At 48.3% G+C, this 18,075-nt stretch overlaps 10 protein-coding genes across 10 annotated transcripts; 2 read left to right on the forward strand and 8 right to left on the reverse strand.

Annotated features, from left to right (window-relative positions):
* Positions 1-41: 41 nt before the first annotated feature.
* Positions 42-3,203, reverse strand: F5891DRAFT_1125682 (uncharacterized protein; the record flags this gene model as incomplete). Its single annotated transcript, XM_041363997.1, has 8 exons — positions 42-169; positions 220-649; positions 732-1,216; positions 1,273-1,662; positions 1,684-2,036; positions 2,086-2,324; positions 2,372-2,667; positions 2,777-3,203. The coding sequence occupies 8 exons, from the start codon at positions 3,201-3,203 to the stop codon at positions 42-44; spliced, it is 2,748 nt and encodes a 915-aa protein (XP_041231166.1).
* Positions 3,204-3,725: 522 nt separating this feature from the next.
* On the reverse strand, positions 3,726-4,137 carry F5891DRAFT_942959 (uncharacterized protein; the record flags this gene model as incomplete). The annotated part of the gene is made up of 3 exons (XM_041374453.1): positions 3,726-3,913; positions 3,978-4,038; positions 4,093-4,137. The coding sequence occupies 3 exons, from the start codon at positions 4,135-4,137 to the stop codon at positions 3,726-3,728; spliced, it is 294 nt and encodes a 97-aa protein (XP_041231167.1).
* Positions 4,138-4,259: 122 nt separating this feature from the next.
* F5891DRAFT_1161761 (L-methionine transporter) lies at positions 4,260-7,075 on the reverse strand. The gene is made up of 16 exons (XM_041365267.1): positions 6,629-7,075; positions 6,547-6,572; positions 6,477-6,493; positions 6,311-6,424; positions 6,148-6,254; positions 5,883-6,088; positions 5,818-5,829; positions 5,537-5,770; positions 5,321-5,486; positions 5,200-5,271; positions 5,056-5,150; positions 4,955-5,001; positions 4,859-4,901; positions 4,744-4,807; positions 4,613-4,690; positions 4,260-4,557 (listed from the first exon to the last, which is right to left on the reverse strand). The coding sequence occupies exons 1-16, from the start codon at positions 6,918-6,920 to the stop codon at positions 4,445-4,447; spliced, it is 1,686 nt and encodes a 561-aa protein (XP_041231168.1). The 5' UTR covers positions 6,921-7,075; the 3' UTR covers positions 4,260-4,444.
* Positions 7,076-7,102: 27 nt separating this feature from the next.
* Positions 7,103-8,525, reverse strand: F5891DRAFT_1138212 (3' exoribonuclease family, domain 1-domain-containing protein). The gene is made up of 6 exons (XM_041364850.1): positions 8,317-8,525; positions 8,188-8,266; positions 8,021-8,129; positions 7,750-7,965; positions 7,553-7,702; positions 7,103-7,505 (listed from the first exon to the last, which is right to left on the reverse strand). The coding sequence occupies exons 1-6, from the start codon at positions 8,453-8,455 to the stop codon at positions 7,422-7,424; spliced, it is 777 nt and encodes a 258-aa protein (XP_041231169.1). The 5' UTR covers positions 8,456-8,525; the 3' UTR covers positions 7,103-7,421.
* Positions 8,526-10,229, forward strand: F5891DRAFT_1005454 (coiled-coil domain-containing protein 55-domain containing protein; the record flags this gene model as incomplete). The annotated part of the gene is made up of 4 exons (XM_041360390.1): positions 8,526-8,846; positions 8,901-9,099; positions 9,148-10,074; positions 10,133-10,229. The coding sequence occupies 3 exons, from the start codon at positions 8,526-8,528 to the stop codon at positions 9,777-9,779; spliced, it is 1,152 nt and encodes a 383-aa protein (XP_041231170.1). The 3' UTR covers positions 9,780-10,074; positions 10,133-10,229.
* F5891DRAFT_931624 (kinase-like domain-containing protein) lies at positions 9,952-11,044 on the reverse strand (the record flags this gene model as incomplete). Its single annotated transcript, XM_041373968.1, has 5 exons — positions 9,952-10,074; positions 10,133-10,384; positions 10,438-10,571; positions 10,623-10,767; positions 10,823-11,044. Coding segments are annotated over 5 exons (876 nt in total), but the record flags the coding sequence as incomplete, so codon positions are not given.
* Positions 11,045-11,744: 700 nt separating this feature from the next.
* F5891DRAFT_1005461 (uncharacterized protein) lies at positions 11,745-14,069 on the reverse strand. Its single transcript, XM_041360391.1, has 5 exons — positions 13,831-14,069; positions 13,615-13,778; positions 13,175-13,559; positions 11,886-13,125; positions 11,745-11,820 (listed from the first exon to the last, which is right to left on the reverse strand). The coding sequence occupies exons 1-4, from the start codon at positions 13,974-13,976 to the stop codon at positions 11,901-11,903; spliced, it is 1,920 nt and encodes a 639-aa protein (XP_041231172.1). The 5' UTR covers positions 13,977-14,069; the 3' UTR covers positions 11,745-11,820; positions 11,886-11,900.
* An 83-nt stretch (positions 14,070-14,152) lies between these two features.
* Positions 14,153-15,063, forward strand: F5891DRAFT_1005469 (RNA-binding domain-containing protein). The gene is made up of 5 exons (XM_041360392.1): positions 14,153-14,283; positions 14,335-14,391; positions 14,439-14,600; positions 14,655-14,711; positions 14,759-15,063. The coding sequence occupies exons 1-5, from the start codon at positions 14,187-14,189 to the stop codon at positions 14,845-14,847; spliced, it is 462 nt and encodes a 153-aa protein (XP_041231173.1). The 5' UTR covers positions 14,153-14,186; the 3' UTR covers positions 14,848-15,063.
* F5891DRAFT_1005471 (transcription initiation factor IID, 18kD subunit-domain-containing protein) lies at positions 15,064-16,025 on the reverse strand. Its single transcript, XM_041360393.1, has 3 exons — positions 15,506-16,025; positions 15,355-15,452; positions 15,064-15,275 (listed from the first exon to the last, which is right to left on the reverse strand). The coding sequence occupies exons 1-3, from the start codon at positions 15,924-15,926 to the stop codon at positions 15,087-15,089; spliced, it is 708 nt and encodes a 235-aa protein (XP_041231174.1). The 5' UTR covers positions 15,927-16,025; the 3' UTR covers positions 15,064-15,086.
* F5891DRAFT_1005476 (uncharacterized protein) lies at positions 16,026-18,009 on the reverse strand. Its single transcript, XM_041360394.1, has 6 exons — positions 17,422-18,009; positions 17,301-17,372; positions 16,894-17,247; positions 16,600-16,844; positions 16,383-16,550; positions 16,026-16,331 (listed from the first exon to the last, which is right to left on the reverse strand). The coding sequence occupies exons 1-6, from the start codon at positions 17,921-17,923 to the stop codon at positions 16,077-16,079; spliced, it is 1,596 nt and encodes a 531-aa protein (XP_041231175.1). The 5' UTR covers positions 17,924-18,009; the 3' UTR covers positions 16,026-16,076.
* Positions 18,010-18,075: the final 66 nt, after the last annotated feature.

Genomic DNA, 18,075 nt, shown 5'->3' on the forward strand with positions numbered 1-18,075 from the left:
CCAGAGAAATGAAGAGTGAAACAAAATGTCACAGTAAATCGTCAATACTCGAATTCCTCGGAAATGAGTGATATCGACCCGCGCATATCACCTCGCCAGACCCGCCCAGGGTCGATCTGTTCGGCAATGATTTTGCGAACCATCACGTTGAGCGAGGTGGGACCACAACCTGAGCAGAACAAATCAGCACCGTCGAAAAACCAGCGAGATAGACCTTACAAGCAACCACCACGGAGCCTTCCGACTGCTCGACTTCATCTGCAAGTATCCTGTCAAGCTTGGGTTTACCAGGTCGTGCATGCTCCGCAACAGCATTGATATCCCGTGCTTCTTCCTCACTGATGTCAAACTGGACCGGATCGAGCGAGCCATTGGGTGCGGAAGATGGTAACAGACCCCGGGAACTGCCAGCATCTGATTTGCCTTCCCAGCTACTGGTGGAATACCTGGTTGTTGACGGCCCTGCATGTCCCATTTGAGAAGAACGACCACTCAGGGAGAAGGTAGGCTCATGGTACGTCGACTGCCGACCGCGGGTCGGTGAATCGCCGTACATGGAGGTTGGAGATGCGAAGGTGTCCATTGATATTTCAGACCACCTCTTGTCCGAATTTATAGATAATGGCAGTAGGTCTGTTCGTAGAAAGTCCTGAGGTGGCAGAGATAGCAGATACTCCATTCGCAGCGAGCTGCATGTTGCTGGGACGACTGGGAGGTTGCAGCAACCGCACCATTTTCTCACTGGAGAGCTTCCGCGACTGAGCTCGTCGCAGCTTACCTTCCTTCTTCACCTTGCGGGACAGATTGTGTTCCCCGGGCAGAGCAGTGTCATCGTCACCGTCGAAGTTGGTCAACTCGAGTATGTGAGACTCATGTGCCAAGCCAATATCCTCCTCTGGTGTCATTGGGTCCCCAGATTCTCCAGTGTAGTAGCTCAGGTCAATATCACTATCGGAATTGTCAAGGGAGTCGTTGGAATCAGAGCGGAACGACAAAGGACTGCCACGTGCAAAGGATGGGTGAGGAGGCTGCAGGTCCTCAGGACGAACGGGCTCAGGAGTAAAGAGTGGCCGCTGAGGAACCTGCAAAGGAGGGATATCGGATTTCTTGAGAGCAATGGGTTTGAAGTTGGTAATAAAGATGTCGATCTGCAATGCAGACGATGGTACCAAGGAAAGACAACGGCGAACAATAGAAGCACACCACTGTATGTGAGCTACACAAGGGTGACGTGAGTTTATAATGGTCGAACGAAAGTTTTTGAGCACTTACAATATTCACGGACAAGCCATACGAAGCGTACCCGTTTGGTTAGAAATGGTTTCTTCCCCCAACCTCCAGGTTGGCCACCCAAACTCTTCCCGTCCCGACCGGAAAGGCACATACATATGTACTGCAGCACAGACAAGCCGAAGCTCACTCCTGAGCCACCAGCAATGATCAGCACTGTCGAGTAGTTCCCCCAACGAGCGCGAATCGAACTACCAAAAGGTCCGTCTACATATGTCCTCAACAAGACACCGTGACTAGGAAGATTTTCTGCAGCGCAAATTGGGGTGTCACCAGGTGAGTGCTCAGCGGTCATACGGGAAACTAAATTCCATAAATCTTGAGTCCAGCCGTTTCTTGTACGGATGAGCATGACTATCAAGCGGCCCTCATCTGTAGGTGACTCATAGTCACATACAGAAGCACAGGTGAAAGGATGGGTAGTGAATCGGGAGACGCTGGGGATTTTGATGAGGAAGTGTTGACCCGGAGCCCACGGTAGAAATCCGGGGGTTATAAGACGCAGCCGCACTGTATGCCCAGAGAGAAGCTCAGCGTGGGCATACCCTGGAGGAGGAATATACGGAGAGGGATGGTGTATTGTGGACCTAGCGGTGTCCAGTTCGAGCGATCCTGTGGGTAGACGAATGGGCAGCAATGATGAATGTGGACCGACTGTGTGTTTGTCAGACTGATAATGTGGGTTCAAAGAGCTCGGTGAACGGAAGGATTGCGAATCAAGTGATTCGGAGACGAAGATGTTCCGTCTCAAACGTGTCGGCAGTACTTATTGCAGGGTGTAAGCGCTTAGATGACGAACTGCTACCTAGAATGGAAGTATTTGCGGCAAACCACCACGTCCACCGCCAAATGCGTTCACCTGCCCAAATTGCGAGAGCACCCCAACACCACCACCAGAGTGTGGGATGATGGAATGCAGCAGAGGCGAGCATAAGTGGGACAAGCAAAACATGCAAGAAATAGAAGGCTTCATAGAAGTTTCTTCGAATGGAGTTCATGGACAGAACGATTATGGATGTCAGCAATGCAAACGCCTAGCTAATTCATCAGACTCTCAGCATGAAAAAGAAGTCTGACTCACGACCCAGCCAAATATGAAGGGCATGTAGGAGAAAGCGTACACGTATGCGACACGACCAGTGCTGGAATTATGGTCTTGGACGAGCTGAACGCTCCAGAGTGCAACATGAATTGATGTAAGAAACCATATTAGCCTGCCTGTCCAGCGGTGAAGCCAAGCGAGTTTGTCGAAGAAGAACTGTATCATGAAAGGAATGGCAAAGATTGCGAAAGGGGGCGCTTTGAGGGCAAAAAGCACGCAAAGAGGAAGGAGAGCGAATGCAATTTGCCCTGTGCGTGCTGATGAAGTCCACCATGCTTTATCGATAGTATATTGTGGTTGAAGTGGTAAATAGGGGGTGATGTTGGGAATAAAATTACGACGCTGGGGCTCCACGAAGGGAATGTCTCGGCGGACTTGCCACACTTTGAGAAGTTGGAGAAATATAGTCTGGGCCGACAAAAGCCAGGGCTAGAGAACCTCCCAAGAGCAGTGCCAAGCAAAGAAGTTGGGCATTGGAAGGCAAAGAATTGGGCTGGCGGTGTGAATGGTCGTTCTTGAGGGCAAGTGCGATGTTGTGTTTCTTTCTCCAAGTTCGTCGGCGGATAGTCCATTTTGTCCAATGGGCTCCGAGAAAACCACCCCTTGAACCTGTCCAGTGCAGGATGGCGAAGACAAGAAAAAATAAAACGACAACAATCCAGATAAGAAAGGAATAACGCCGACTGGGGATACTAAGGGAGTGAATTGTAAGATATGCCGTGATCCATTGAAGGTCGTCCGAGAATGCAGGGGTGGTAGGATCAGTAGGAAGCGCGGTGCTGGACGCTGTTGCAACACTAGCCGAGGACATGAAGTTGGGCGCAGACTCCTCCTAATTCGCAGCTTCGTAGGCAGGGTTGGAAGTGAACGAAGATAAAGATTAGGTTTAAAGGAGAGAAGACTCGGGATGAGGCCAAAAGGGAATTAGCTCGGAAGCGGGTAAGGGATTCAGACCAAGCTTACAAGAGGATAGCAAAGAAAGGAGTGTGAATCATGGTAGTGAAAGTAAAACCCGGTGTTACTCGGTCAGAAGCCTGATATCTAGTCTTTCACAGACTCGTGTATCGGTTCAAACCAGACACGGTTCCGCAAGCCGTCACGTCATCATTCACGTGTACAGCTACCGAGTACCACCCGTACTATGATAGTCGTCCGCTGGAATCTAGATATGGCATGACGACGGAGCCTAATAGTTCTCGCAGTAACTTCCGTTTCACCTTGCCACGTGACAAGACTCTATATATAACAATCACCAGGGTAATAAGACAAAAATAAGTAACGGGCATGAAATCCTCCTGTGATTACTCAGACCGCTGCCACTTCGGCCACCGAGTCATCCAGGGACGTAACCGAGATAATCTAGAACCCATAACACTCGATAAGTTATCCCCAGGTCTAGAAGACCATGATACGCGCTTACCTGCTTACCCGTCTTCTGAATCTTCTCTACCAGAGCGGCTTCTTCGATAGGACCTGTGACGTTCACGAGCTGGGTCCCCAAGTCGACATCAAAACTCGAAACTGATCCTATTAACGTATTTCATTCACTCAGCCTTGCACTAATCATTCATCATAACCACCTCACCTTCCTGCTGCGCCTTGGTCAGTACACGAGTAACAGCTCCAGAACAACCCCCACAAGTCATCTATACAATCAGCAGTTCATATCAGACTGACAAGCAGATCTATCGGCAACAGACCTTGACATTAAGTTGATACTTGTGCTCAGCAACTTCGCTTGCCATACTTGGTGTTATAGATAGATGAGAATTATGTACAGATGAAGGCTCGTCGACGGATGATGTGGCTTGTTTCACAACCGAAAGGCTCTTATATACAACGACTCAGCCCAAATCGCGCTGTCGTCACTCGCTGACACTGCTCGACGGAGCTTGCCGATGTGTCCTAAATCTCCCGTGCGGTACCTACATAGCCAGCATGTCCTAGTACTCCCAAAACAGACATCCGTCGTATGCATACAAGAAGCGCCAGTCAACATCATGTATAAGATCGTGCTGCACTAATCATCATCAACGTTCAAGCGTCAAGCTTTCATGTCCGATTATCAAGCATCTCCACCTCGTCACCTTCCGTGGCCACCGCTACCCACCCCGTGCCCGCGGACCTCTGCCCTCTAATTCTAGCAATGCAAGTACTGAAAAAGCCTGATGGAACACATCGACGTCATCATTTGATGTCAGCGTAAAACTAGTCACTCACCAAGAAAGGCAGGCAAACTGGCTTGATCACGATTCGGATTCGTCAAATAGTACACCGGTATCCCTGCCATCACGAACCCTGCAATGACGAAATCAGAAGTTCCATTCGTTATAGCAGGACTCATCAATCACCTAAAACTGCCATAGCTTCTAGCGGTGCTGCGATAATTGGCATGCACAACAAAAATAGCGCAACCTGTCGTTTTGTGTTAGCCGATGTCCATTTGGAAGTATTTATAAACCTTACAGCACAAAACACCAGCGGGGTCACAATCCATGTTTTATAGGGTCTGATTTCGATATTAATTTCAACTCCGTAGTACATTGGGTGCCGACGACTCACCTTTCTAGCATTGGTTCCTTCACACGAAGTATAACAAGCCCCAGAACCTTAAAAAAAAGCAGATCAGATCATGATAGCACACGTGGAGCGCCCAAACGTACAGTAAGGAAAAAAAATGACCAAGACGCCACAACGGAGAAGTTGATCAGCGACCGAAACCCACCTCCCAACACGATGAACACAATAGTGATGGTTGCTTGGAGGAGGAATTGCATTGACTGGTGTTTGCCTCGACTTGTTCAAACGACCAAACATTGCAGGAAGGTATCCCTCTCGTCCGGCAACGCAAATAAGGCGTGCAGAAGTGAAGGTACTCCCTGTAGGTGATAAGTACGAGTATCTGGAAATTATGCAGGGACTATCCACCATTTAACGCTCCGAAGCAAGAGATAGCCACCATCACAGCAAAAACCACACCGCCTGCTGGTCCAAAGAGTGCTCGACCAAAGTCCAAGGCAACCGTGTTGCTCATACCAACAGTGACTTCGTCTAGTACCACGAAATACGACACATTCGCTAATAAGAAAAGTGTCTGAAAGGGCTCAACATCCACAAATCTCAAATGGTACCTCTGTTACTTACCATCACAACCGCCATACTTGAATGTATGGCTCTTGGGATATCTTTGCCAGGGTTTTTCATTTCGCCTCCGACATAGTTGGCCTGATCCCATCCGTCGAATGCCCATAGCCCAGAGTAAAGAGCTAATGAATATGCCGACGGACTATGGCTCGAGTCCTCGAATAAAGGTTGAGAGAATGACTCTGATGCTTTCCCCCGAATAAGTTGTATCATCCCTAGTACGATCACGAATATCTGACAAGGCATGAGCCTCGACTCAGTACTTGTATTATAACACTCACGAGGGCGGCGACCTCAGGTCGGGCCGTTATTAGATAGAAACGATATCAACTAACAACAAACATACCTTCACTGTGGTGAACACCACAGAAGCCCTGGTGCCCAAATTCCGCGTACCTGCACAGATCATGGAAACGCCGAGTACTGCTGCCACCGCAGTGAGTTTGATGGCCCATTGGGGGATGTCATCTGGTGCTACCTCGTCCTGAGTAGTGTGCCATACCAGCCGGTTCAGGTATTCTGCAAAGATGAGGCTAATGACCGCATTTCCACCTGTAATGTAACTGGATGTATATCTGACAATCTCACTGAAATTCAGGTAGAAGACAAACCAGGTTTCAGTGCTGAGATCGCTGTCCATGCGAACAGGTAGGATACAAGTGGCCCGTACGCATACGCGAGATAGGCCTGGGCTCCACCGTTCAATGGTATGCTGGAGCTATAAACCAAAGTGTTTATCAATCACCAGTAACATGACACGTGGAATAGACGAACCCTAGTTCCGCAAAGCTGCTGGCTCCCGTCCAACCAAGCAATCCAGAGACAAGCCATACAAGCAAGCTAGCCCCCACACTCTGGGTATTTGCAACTACGACTCCTGGTGAGGAACTAACTAACAGTTGCAGATTGGGGTTTGATCCTATCTGGTAGGTTTACTCACAAGATTCCTGATCCAATCTTTGAGAGAATATATCAGACATGCGCGTATGAAATTAAATGAATGAGCTGACTTGAAGGCCGACGATGAGTCCAATCCCTTTTGTGCACTGTGAACCGCTTATATCGCGCTATGTTGCCAGGAGGATAACTTACCATGTAGCAATGTGATGTTTTTCTCCCCACTTTCTCCGAAAGAGGTAGTATCTGGTTCACTTAAACTCGAGCTCAAGGGTAATAGGTCGCGTTGGAAATCAAAGCCCGTCATCGAGTAGGATCTTGACCGCCCTCTCTCTGCAATAGGTCCCTCCGAGAGCTCCAGGTTCCGTAGGGAGTCTGACGAGTCATGAGAAGCGCGTGCTGAAACAAAGGTGAGGTGGTGGTGCTCCCCCGATGATTTGAGAGAGGCGGGTGGGGAAAGATCATTGTCGTAGAACAACTCCGGCATCAAACGAAGGTTCGGCTGTTAGTGAGTGGGAATAGGAAAAACGGCTGTCTAAAACAAGTCGTGAAACTTTCAGACCTGTTCGCGGTTGAGAAAGGACCACAAGCTCGAATTCTCGTTAACTCGTGTAGACGTGACGCGTGTACTATAGACCCGAGAATCTCACATATAATCCGAATACTCGTCACAACAAGTAACAACTTTATTATAATTATAGTGCCGAACTTCGAAGAGGAATCAGGATTGCGCGTGAAGGACCTCGAGAAAAAAATCCACCAGTGGGTGTGCTAGTCCGAACACTTGTGTGTCGTCGGTTAATACTACATAGGCATAGGACAAACGAAAGGCTTGGAACTTTTCTTGTTCTTGTGGAGTTAGAACCACTAGTCAAAAATTGAAAATCAGACATCGTCCTGACAAATATGTTCCAATATCATGTACAACGGCCAACGTCGATGCATATGTGTGAAAAGTGATAATGCACCTCGGAGACCGAAAGCGATGTCAATCGGTTTTCCTGTGTTCAAGTAGAGACTGCGCGACTACCGAATGAATATCATTACACCGCTCATAACATTGTTCCATGCACTGCGGTACCTCGTTAGCATTTGCTGTGGTTGATCGGAAATCATTACCTTCAAAGACAAGTCAGCGGACATTTGTCCCGACTGCCAGATGCTGGTGATACTATCCAAAGCCGGCATACAAGCAAGTATCACAGTGCCGCTGGAGGCCCGTGCTTCAGCTTCAGTTGGATCAAGTTGAATGCCATCTCCGACAATAGCCTGACCAGATATAAGCTTAATGATAAACGAAAAATAGAATCACGTACAGCGGAGCATGATGCAACGAGCCCCAACATTTCGATTCCGGCATCAGCAAGCGCAGTGCTTGCAGCCAATGATCCAGACGCAATACAGCCTTCAATTCCATCGTTCTCGATGATCGTGATGAAAACATCAATCGTAGACTTTGGGAATAACTCCAAACGTATTGATGATACGATTGCTTGATGTATTGATACACCAATAGATCTATCCTCGGCGTCCTTGAGGAGCCTATGACATTCAATACGTTAAGTGCATGGGGTAGGCATAACTCACGCGCATCGGTGCCCTTCGACGCGTACACGAGAAAGGGGCGAACTTGACTTCGACATTCAGCCGACCCTTTTCGCTGTAGGTAGTAGTTTTAGACTGCCGTGGTCCATACCTATGATGGTACTTAGAAAAGGTGGGCCTGATGAAGGCTAAAGTGATTCCGAACGTACACAGCGCATGCAATTTTGGTTTTTTCTGTTTCGATATATGCAGATCCATTGGCCTGGCTTATAAGACCTGGCTGGAGGACTGTCCGAAAATTCAGCACCATTTAACAAAAACACAGAGAAGGCACCGACATATCGGCCTGATATCGCCAGGTCCCCGCTTGCGCTGCGATCTCAACTTGAAATCATCATCATCCTCATCATCGAATACGGGCGGAAAGCTTTCTTCTGGTCCATTTATCCGCCGGCGGTCATTCCCACTTTGTGCCATAACGTTGCATTCAAGTCGAAGGAACAAGTTTATCAAACAGCTCTAACATGCTTACATAACCCAGCATTTCATGAAGCTCTCCTTTTCCCTCCCCAAGACCGCAAAGCCAGTCGGTGCAGCACCACCTCTAAAGAAACCGGCAGCATTCGCATCACTTGGCGATGATGACCCTGTGGATGCTGCTCCCACCCTATCCGATAATAAGGGCGCAGCAGCGAACAAAAAGCTATTAGCTCAGAATGTCGAATCTTCGAAGGCCGCGAGGAAACGCATGGAGCAAGAGATGAAGGTTGACGCTACGGTGTATCAGTATGATGAAGTTTGGGATAGGATGCAAGAGGTTAAACTCAAGCAGAAAGAGGCGAAAGAGGTCGATTCGAAACAACGAAAGGTGCGTTTTAATTACCCGTGCCGCTGGAACCATCTTGTCAATAATGTTATATAGCCCAAGTACATAGAAGGCCTTCTAACGACAGCTGCCACACGACGTCTGGATCATTTGCGTGCAGAGGAGAAGATGATGCAACGAGAACGGGAAGCCGAAGGAGACGAATTCGCCGACAAGGAAGCCTTCGTCACTCAGGCATACAAGGATCAAATGGCTGAAGTCCGGAGAGCGGAGGAAGAAGAACGACAGAGAGAAGGTATGTTCAATCGCGATGATAACAACTTACTATTGATTTTTGGTTTAGAGGCTGAGAAAAAGAAACAGAAGGGAGCACCGACTGGCATGGCCCATTTCTACCGTAAACTCCTGGAAGAGTCAGAGCAAAAACACGAAGAGGCAGTGGCGGCAACAGAGACTAAACGCGTCATTGGTCCACGAGGACCTGCTCCGAATCTAACTATCACCAAGCCTCCGGAACTGACACCAAAATCAGATCTTGAGCTTGCGCAATTAGCTAAAGAACAAGGCAAAGATGTTGAACTCAACGACGACAATCAAATTGTCGACAAGCGAGAATTGCTCTCTGCTGGCTTAAACTTGTCTGCTCCCAATACCCGACGACTTGGGCTCCAGATCACGAAACAGACTTCCAGCTCAAGTGAGGTCCAAGCTCACCAGGCAGTAGGAACAGCAGCCAGCCGGAGAGAAATAAATGAACGTCGCGCACGGGAAATCAAACAACAGCTAGAAGAGGAGCGTGAACGAGTGTCAAAGCAGAAAGAGGCCCATGAGGAAGAGGCAAGACAGCGAACAATATTAAAGCGGAATACACAAGAAGACGTGCAGAATATCCGTGCACGTTACCTAGCAAGAAAAAGGCGGAAATTGGAGGAGGAAGCGGTAGTAGCTAGTGGAGGTGACGATCCGGTATCATAAGCGTAGAGATGGTTTTTGAAGTGCTTATATATGATAGTACTACATACTTGTGACTATTACCCCTGCCCGATGTCAACTAATGAATGTCCAATGCCGAGTCTGATGTCAAGTCCAGATGTGACTAAAAAATAGCGTGCTAGGGAGAGATGTGATGGCCATGTAGTGTTTTTCTCATCATCGCCTGTATTCGTTGAAATTCCTTCAGCACTGAAGGGGCCGGTGGCCGCTTGTCAGGGTTTTCATGAAGCATCGATTTGGCTAGATGCATAAGTTCGGGAACATGAAACTCAGCGAGCTATTTGAGTCATGCGTCAGTCATAGCTCCGTGGGAAGTAGTCTGCTATAGTACGAACCTCGCACGCTCTGAAAATGAGAACCCCTAGTGCCCATACATCGATCATAAACGGGTTACATAGCCGACCATGTTCAGTTTCTGGTGGGATCTCCGACCCCCGAGAGTATGATATTCGCGGGCAAGATACCTCATCTATTCGGCGGCTGAGCTCGTAATCTATGCAAGCATAACGTCCGTTATAATCCGTGAGGAAGTTGTGCGGCGAGATGTCAAAGTGTGCGATGCGATGACGATGCATGAATGCGATATGCTGGAGGGAACCTTTTTAGTATGGCATACACACTCGACAAATCCTTTCCATACCTCTATGCAATGGCGCAAAGATTCCATAAGGCAGCCGAGACTAATTGGAGCTTCTGGGAACATATTTGCTGACCATTCCTCCATAACGATGAAACATAGATTATCCTGGGGTGCATCGATGAGGTCAAGAATAGCTGGATTTTTCGATGGTGAATAAAATTCAACTATCTGTTTGGGAAGCTTACGTATACAGTGATTCATGGGATCACATTGTTGAGCTGGCGCAGACAGATACCGGACGATATCAAGCTCCCTGCTATCACGATGGACTGCTTTAACCATCACCTTCATTCCATCAAGACAACGGGTGGCTCTAAATAGGCTTTCTCGCTAGTTTGATCAGTGAAATCACGCATGGCACCTGACAGCTTACTAGTAGACCTACCAGACCAACATCTTTGCAAAGAGCATCTTCGTCGCTCCTGGCAAGGGCGCGGTGATAGCCGGACAAATATACGTGCAGCCCTTGCTTCTCTATGTTGCTGCAATGGTGCCGGTAATGATCTTTTACATCACGGACGGTGTCCAGACGATAGCCCCTCCGTTCGATGTGACAGCGGTATTTCGCCCAGTCAGGGCAAACACGAGCGTTGACGTCATCTTCGTCACAGGAAGATGGAGACGAGGATGTGCTGGACGCCAGGGATTCAAGGTCCCATTCAGTGGATGAAGTCATGGTCAGACAATGGAGATCGAATTAAGGATAAGAGATTGCAACCGTCATGAACTTGAATACCCACAGGGAAGTGTCGAATAACGCATCGCTGATGTGCATGCAGGATTAAATCTCAATGTCGTGGGTGATATAAGACGACTTTGCGGTTGTCTTCCTGACGGAACACGGCATGTCAATTGGTATTTCACGAGAATAACGGCTCGACGGTCACTATCGAAAACAAGCGACAAGAAACTTTTGCCAAAAGAGATGGGCGTGCGATGATTGCAGGGGAATGGGGTCAACATGATTGAATTTTCGAGGATATATCTTCTCAGGCCGATGAAGGAGGTGTGACTCTACACCACAAATCCGTCCATTACATGACACCTGCACGATCTACAAAGAACAAATTATCGTGTAACCGCATCTAATTAGGAAGTGTTTTCACCTGCTAGTGGTAGCCCCATTTCGTGATGCGCCGCCAGATGTCAAAACCTAAACACGCCTTGATGGCAGGTGTGATAGGAAGTAATAGGTGGCTGGGGAATGTACAGTTGAGAAGTGGTGTAGTACGTACCTACTGAGTCGCTCAGTTACATGTCTCAGATTTATATTACAAATTTGATCAATACGTCATCATGCGACATAAGTATATCACACGCGAACCGACAAGTGCCGACTAACGAAGAGTGTCGTCCTGCAACGCGCGCGCTGAAGTTGAAAGGTGATGCATTGATGTTGCACGTAGAGTATGATACAAAGTGTATTGACTTCACAACATTTCTACAGGATCGTGATAGACTCATTAATCCTCCTCCGTGTTACTCATAGGAATTCGCGTATGAAATCCATTGGGGCCAACCGGCTGCTCTCTCGTCATCTCCCCAAGCAACTGAGCTCCCGGCACCCCCGACGTCTGTATAGTCGTACTCCAAAGCCTTGCAGTCACCTGATCTGCACTGTCTAGTACAGTTTCCCGCCGAGACCTATGTAACAGATCCACCAGTCGATTTGCGAGGCGCCGTGAGAGGCTGAGCGAATGCTTCCGTGGGATCTTGTAAGGGAAACCCCACTGCTCGTACGCGTCACTTGAAGAGCTATCCGCATCACGAAGTTGCATGACGTATGGTTTGATGCGTGGGTCCCAGAATACAGAGTAAAAAAATTGTGTCTTTTTCGACCCACTTAGCTGGAAGGAGTCTGTAGTTGCCTGCTCGCGGGATACGAATACAAGATTCCAGGGGCGGATGGGGGATGGCTCGTAGGCGGTGCCTCTTGCAGCACTGAGCAGGAAGAGCAGGCCCTGGGGAGATATCGGGCGCGGGTGTCCATACGTCACCTGCATAAGCCAGACCGTGGAGGTGCTATCGTCGAACATGATTGCATCAATGCCTGGGTGCACGAGCGCATGCTTTGGCGAGTGAAGAACGTGCGGATAATTCTTCGCTAGCGCTGCAAGTTCGCCTTGGGTGGAGTATGAATAGTTTGAAAGCAGTATAGCCCGCTCTTCCTTATTCACGAGGTCAAGCTTGGCACACAAGTTTAGGTCTTTGTGTGCTGGCTGGCAATGCCCCTGTGAGTCGGGACATCCGAGTTCGAAGGCCCCTCCGAACCTGGACATAAGAGCTATCGCAGCCTGACGATAGAATATCTTGCCCGACTCCTCAGTGTCCCCTGAGTTCAGCAGGTTGCAGACAGCGTCCTTAGCAGTGGAAGGGTCTAAGGAAGCGATGCCATCTGCGAGGAGCCTGCTGGCAACTTGTGAGACCGGATAGGGCAGTGGCTCTGTGCGGGTATCTCCGGGTTGTACGGCGAATAGGTTACGGTTGAATAGGGCTTCATGTTCGCGCAATATGGGATGCTGGAACCAAAAATTATCGCGAGCGTACTCCAGCTCGTTGAGGTAATATTCAGCGCGGCCGGGATGGCGAGACACTTGTATGCAGGCGTGCGCGTTGGACCCAAAATGGGTGTAGGACCATCGCAGGGCCTCTGGATCGTGCTTGTCGTGCTTATTTGCCGTAAGAGCACTAAGAGAAATAGTCAGTCGTCATGAAAGAACACTAACATGATATTTACCTCATCGCAACGATCTCGTCCCAAGTACATGGTTTCATCCACCGTTGAAGAGAAACTTCATAGCCAGGTGACCAGTCAATTTTGAAGCCCAGACTGTCCGGCCAAAACGTGGTGAAGATGGCCTTGCCGCACGTGCCCCACATCAATGCCTGAGTGTGTGCAGTGTTTGGGTGCGTGGTAGGATCTTCATGTGTGCTATCGATAAGGTGCCACACATCTTCGCGTTGGAACAGCGGGTGATACTCGCTGCTCTCCTGCGGGAGGGTGAAGAATCCGTCCGCGGTGAAGCACATGACGGATGAGTGTAGTTGGTCAATTTGATACGTCACCGGTTGACGAGCGAGAAGTCGTTTGACGAGGAGATATGCTAAGAAATGTGTCTTTCCTAAGGATGGTCAGTTGTATTGAGCAGCAGTGCCTCTGGAAGGAATTCGACTTGCCAATGCCTGCTGATCCATGCACTACGAAATTGCGCTCGATTCCGGAGATGTTTTCAAAGAGTGATTCATACTCTGAACGGATGAGCATGGAAGTTGCTCCGTTTGGTAACTCGGCACCAGGGCATCCAGATAGATCAATAGCGTCGAAGGTGAGTGGGTACACCCTGTATTAGCCTCAATATCATCCCAAAACCAAAAGAAGGGAAACCGACTAACCCGTGGGATCCCTCCGAATCTATAGCATAACATTTCAACCCTCGCTTCACAACAGACTGGTTTTGTTGTTGCCAAAGGAAATGATAGAGGGACAGTAAAGTAGAGTGCGATCCCCAAAATGGCATGTTATCGATATTCTGCATCATCGTTTGTGAACAAGGATGTATAGATGAAGGAAGTGAAGGCCGTCGCCTTTAAGTGTGGCGACATCCTCGGATGTGACGGATGACGGATGGGCGGATGTCTTACTTGGTGCTAAAGTTAGAGCTATTGATTTGTATTGAATTCTGAAGCCGTTGACTAAGCAATTGAATAACAATATTTTTAGCCCAACACCACACTGTTAGTACTGGTCGATGGAAGAAGGCACCAAGGGTAAGAAGACCATTTTCATTGGGGGGATTGGGGATGATGTTGATGAAACGGTGATCTACGAGCATTTTGTGGCTTTTGGTGAGTGTTCTGTTTTGCGACAGCTTCACACTAAACGTTTCGAAACCGCAGGTGACATCATTGAAGTACAGCTACCACCAGCACCACCCAATCCATCAAAGCCGACAGGCAAGCGGACAATTATGAACAATTGTTTATATACTGACTACTTATAGAAATCAAACATCGTGGTTTTGCATTCGTGACATATTCTTCTCCTACAGATGCTCAGGATGCAATCGACAACATGGATCTCAATGAGTTACGGGGCAGGGTGCTGAAAGTCAACCAAGCCAAGCCTATGAAAAGCCTGCAACCTCCAGATGGGAATAGAGCTAGTACGTACTATTTCGACAAATTACTGACCTCCTCTCAGTCTTTCCTTCCAACAGTCTGGGAGTCAGAAGAATGGCTGCAAGAGTTCGCGAAGCCATTAGCACAAAGTGGAGGTTAGCAACTTTGCGAATGTTCGTAATGTATTACTGACGTTCCCTAGGTGTGCAAGGTCGTACGGCCCAACGAGCTCCTTCTGGAGAAGCCGAAGAACAAGCCAACAATGAAGAGCCGGATGCAATGGAAGAGTAGCTGAGCCATGCTGACTTAGTCGCCATTTCATGACAAGTGGAACGAACTGTTTCAGCGAAACCCCACCACATTGTTAGTCTCGACAGCTTCCTCCCTCATGCCTGCAAGAAAGTCATGTTGCGGAATCGGAAACAATGTAATGTTGGCATCGGCGAATGGGTCTGCAGTGTCAAGATATAAAAAATACAGATGTAGAACAATGATGTAAAAAATAAGACAGTGCTACTACAATAATTTCCCTAGTACTCCTTTGACTGCGTGATGTCTGATTCCTCGAACTGAGCCCGAGCACGCTTGATATCTTCCTGCATGAATAACAATTCCTCCATACGAGCGAGCTTTTTTGCATCTGCCAACCTCGACAGAGCTCGACGAAGGTCCTCAATAGACAATCGTGTTTTCCGTTGTGGACCACCAGCAGTTTGACACTGCCCCAAGTAATGTTTCGTTTGAGTTTCGGCACTCACATGTATGTATAACGCAATACCAAGAAACGAAGACACGTACAATATCTGCAATGAACTCGACAAGTATTTCTTCCATGACGTTTACTGTGTCATTGGCGGGATTGCGATCATCGCCGAAACCATACATGAGGTTTTTCACTGGAGAGATCTGGCTGGAAAGAATTCGATGGAAAAGATCTAACAGAACGCACGTTCTTTGGAAAAAAGGCCCTTGAAATTCGCCTGTTTTCTACTGCGCCCGGCACCTCCACCTGTTGTGGCAGCAGGAGCAGTTTCTCGGGCGTAGGTTGGGGTATATGATGTAAATGTGGTCGTCTTCGGGGTGGCAGCGACTGGAGTGGGAGTAGGGGTTACGGCAGGCGGAGCCGTTGTCTGTACTGTGGGCCGCGCTGCCTGTTGAGAAGGAGCTTGGGCAGGCTGCTGTGGGATATAGGTGTATGGATATGGCCATGCGCCGTAGCCAGTCACACCTGTGGCGTAGCCTTGGTGGTAGGCTGGATAGCCTGGAGTCTGAGGGTGAGCATATGCGCCTGGTGCACCTGGGTGATAATACGGATATGTTGTCCCCGCTGGATGCTGCCCCGGCTGGTAATGTGAGTACGACATGAACATTGAGCTTTGTTCACAACTTAGGATGCAAAGGACAAGCCGTGGGACACATTCCTATTTCGTGTGCTGCCCCTAGTCTTGGCTGTACGTAGGATCCAAGTAGGCGATGATACAAATTATGGTGTGAACAAAAATAATGAATATTGACATAGATTACATATCCTGATCGTCCTGATCGCCTCCTCTCTTTGCACGTATTTCGAGATTCCTGGCTTTATCCATCAACTCCCGAACTCTCTGCCACTCGAACTCAATTAATCCACGCTGATCAAGCCAGTCCATCACTTTATCTGCATCTCGCATATCTTTGGGAGGTTCCAAACCCCCCGCAAAAGCGATTCGGACAAAACCACGATTGCCATCGAGAACTTCATCGATCTGCTCCAACAAAGAGTGATACAAGCGATACTAGTTTCAAAGTCGTCAAGCAATGAACAAAATACTTCAAAGACATCCTACCTCCCAGTGACTGAACTCGTGGAAGACTCGTGTTCGAGCAGCGCAGAAGCGGCCGAGATAAAATTGTTTGCCAGAAGACTTGTGACTAATCATATCATCAGAGTCAGTGCCTGATGGAGACAATGACTTGTTGTCTGATGAACTCGATGACTCGTCTTCTGACTCGGGCTACTCGCAATCAGTTGCGTAAAATACGATTGGACAAGCTAAAACATGCCTCGAAATCGTATTTGTCATATGGCTTGCCGCTCACTCGGCCGATTAGTGTGGATATTCTCCCACCTAGATTGCAAGCATCGCACTGAGGAGCGCTAAACTTCATTCGTACTAATTCGAATTTGGGGTATCTTTCGAGAGGCCTCTTGAATTGAGGTTTCCAGACAGAGGATGTGACCAAAGAGTCTTTCATCCCAGATAATTTCCGTCGTGCTACCTGAAGTGGGACAGAGAAATATTCCTCCGCTGCAGTCCATATTAGCGCAGTCCGTTTAATGACAATGAACATGCATACTTTCCAACATTTTCTTCATGAATGGGCGTCTGTCAGGAGGAAAACGAACAGCCATGTGAACAAATAGCTGGCAGACGATCTTGAATTGATGGGCGAGATCTTGATGGGTGTTCATGCTGAAAGCGATGGGTAGCTGCGTAGTCAAAATACCATGCTCGTCATCTTCCACGATAAAATCGTCATCTTCATCTGTCTTTTCATGTTCCCCGCTAGAGGAATTAGATTCGTGACCACGATCTGGTCGCGCACCCTTGAAGGGTCGCACCACCGGGCCTTCCGGTGGCTCGACGTCTGACTCTGAGGATTCTGAATCAAGCTCAAGGGTTATCTCTGAGCGTTTCTTGCCCCTGAAACCTTACAGAAGGTTCAATGAGATGGGATTTCACGAGTCAGGGGTATTGACCCACTCTTCAACTTCTCAAGACGTTTTTGAAATGTTGTTTTCTTGTCGCAAGTGCGAAGACGCGACTCAATGATGTCTGTAAAAACAGGTGTAGCACCGCAAGGAGGAAAGTAGATAGTGCTTACCATTCTCATCGACTTCATCGATGACACTTCCTTCAGGACTTGGAGGTCTGGCGCCCTTGATCAACTTTCGTTTGCGCGGTTGAGATTCATCGTCAGAATCTGCTATTGCTTTTCGCTTCCTCTTCCCCTTCTTGCTTCCTTTCCAAGTAATAGGTATGCCAATATGATCCTCCAGCGAGTCATCACTGGCTGCCATATCTGGCAGACGGTCTGTGACAACGAAGGATTTCTTGAACCGTCTAGCACTCGGTCGGCGTGGAGAATCGTCTTCATCGCTGGCATCAATGACTTGCGGTTCAAACTTTATAGCGCCGACATCGCTATCCTGTTCCAGATCATCACATGTGTCCGAGTCAAGAGCGATAACCTTGTGCTCTTGCTTCACCTGTCTCTTCTTAACAGGTGCTGGCGGTGAGATTGGAGGTGGAGAGGATGGAAATAGAAAATCGCCTAAAGTTTTCTGCTTCATCTTCTTCGGAGAAGATGATTTGCTAGCTTTCATCGAGCTGTGCGTGTAGTCTATGAATGGAGTGCTTAGATACAGTCAATCGATCTGCCAGGGGGAACTACTAAGTACTTAATGCTGTGGCTGTGGACCCATATTACGATGACTAATCAATTCATCAACTTGTCACCAAACTGCGGTGGGACAAT

The sequence above is a fragment of the Suillus fuscotomentosus genome (genome assembly GCF_016647785.1).
Source record: "Suillus fuscotomentosus strain FC203 chromosome Unknown F5891scaffold_6, whole genome shotgun sequence".
NCBI lineage: Eukaryota > Fungi > Basidiomycota > Agaricomycetes > Boletales > Suillaceae > Suillus > Suillus fuscotomentosus.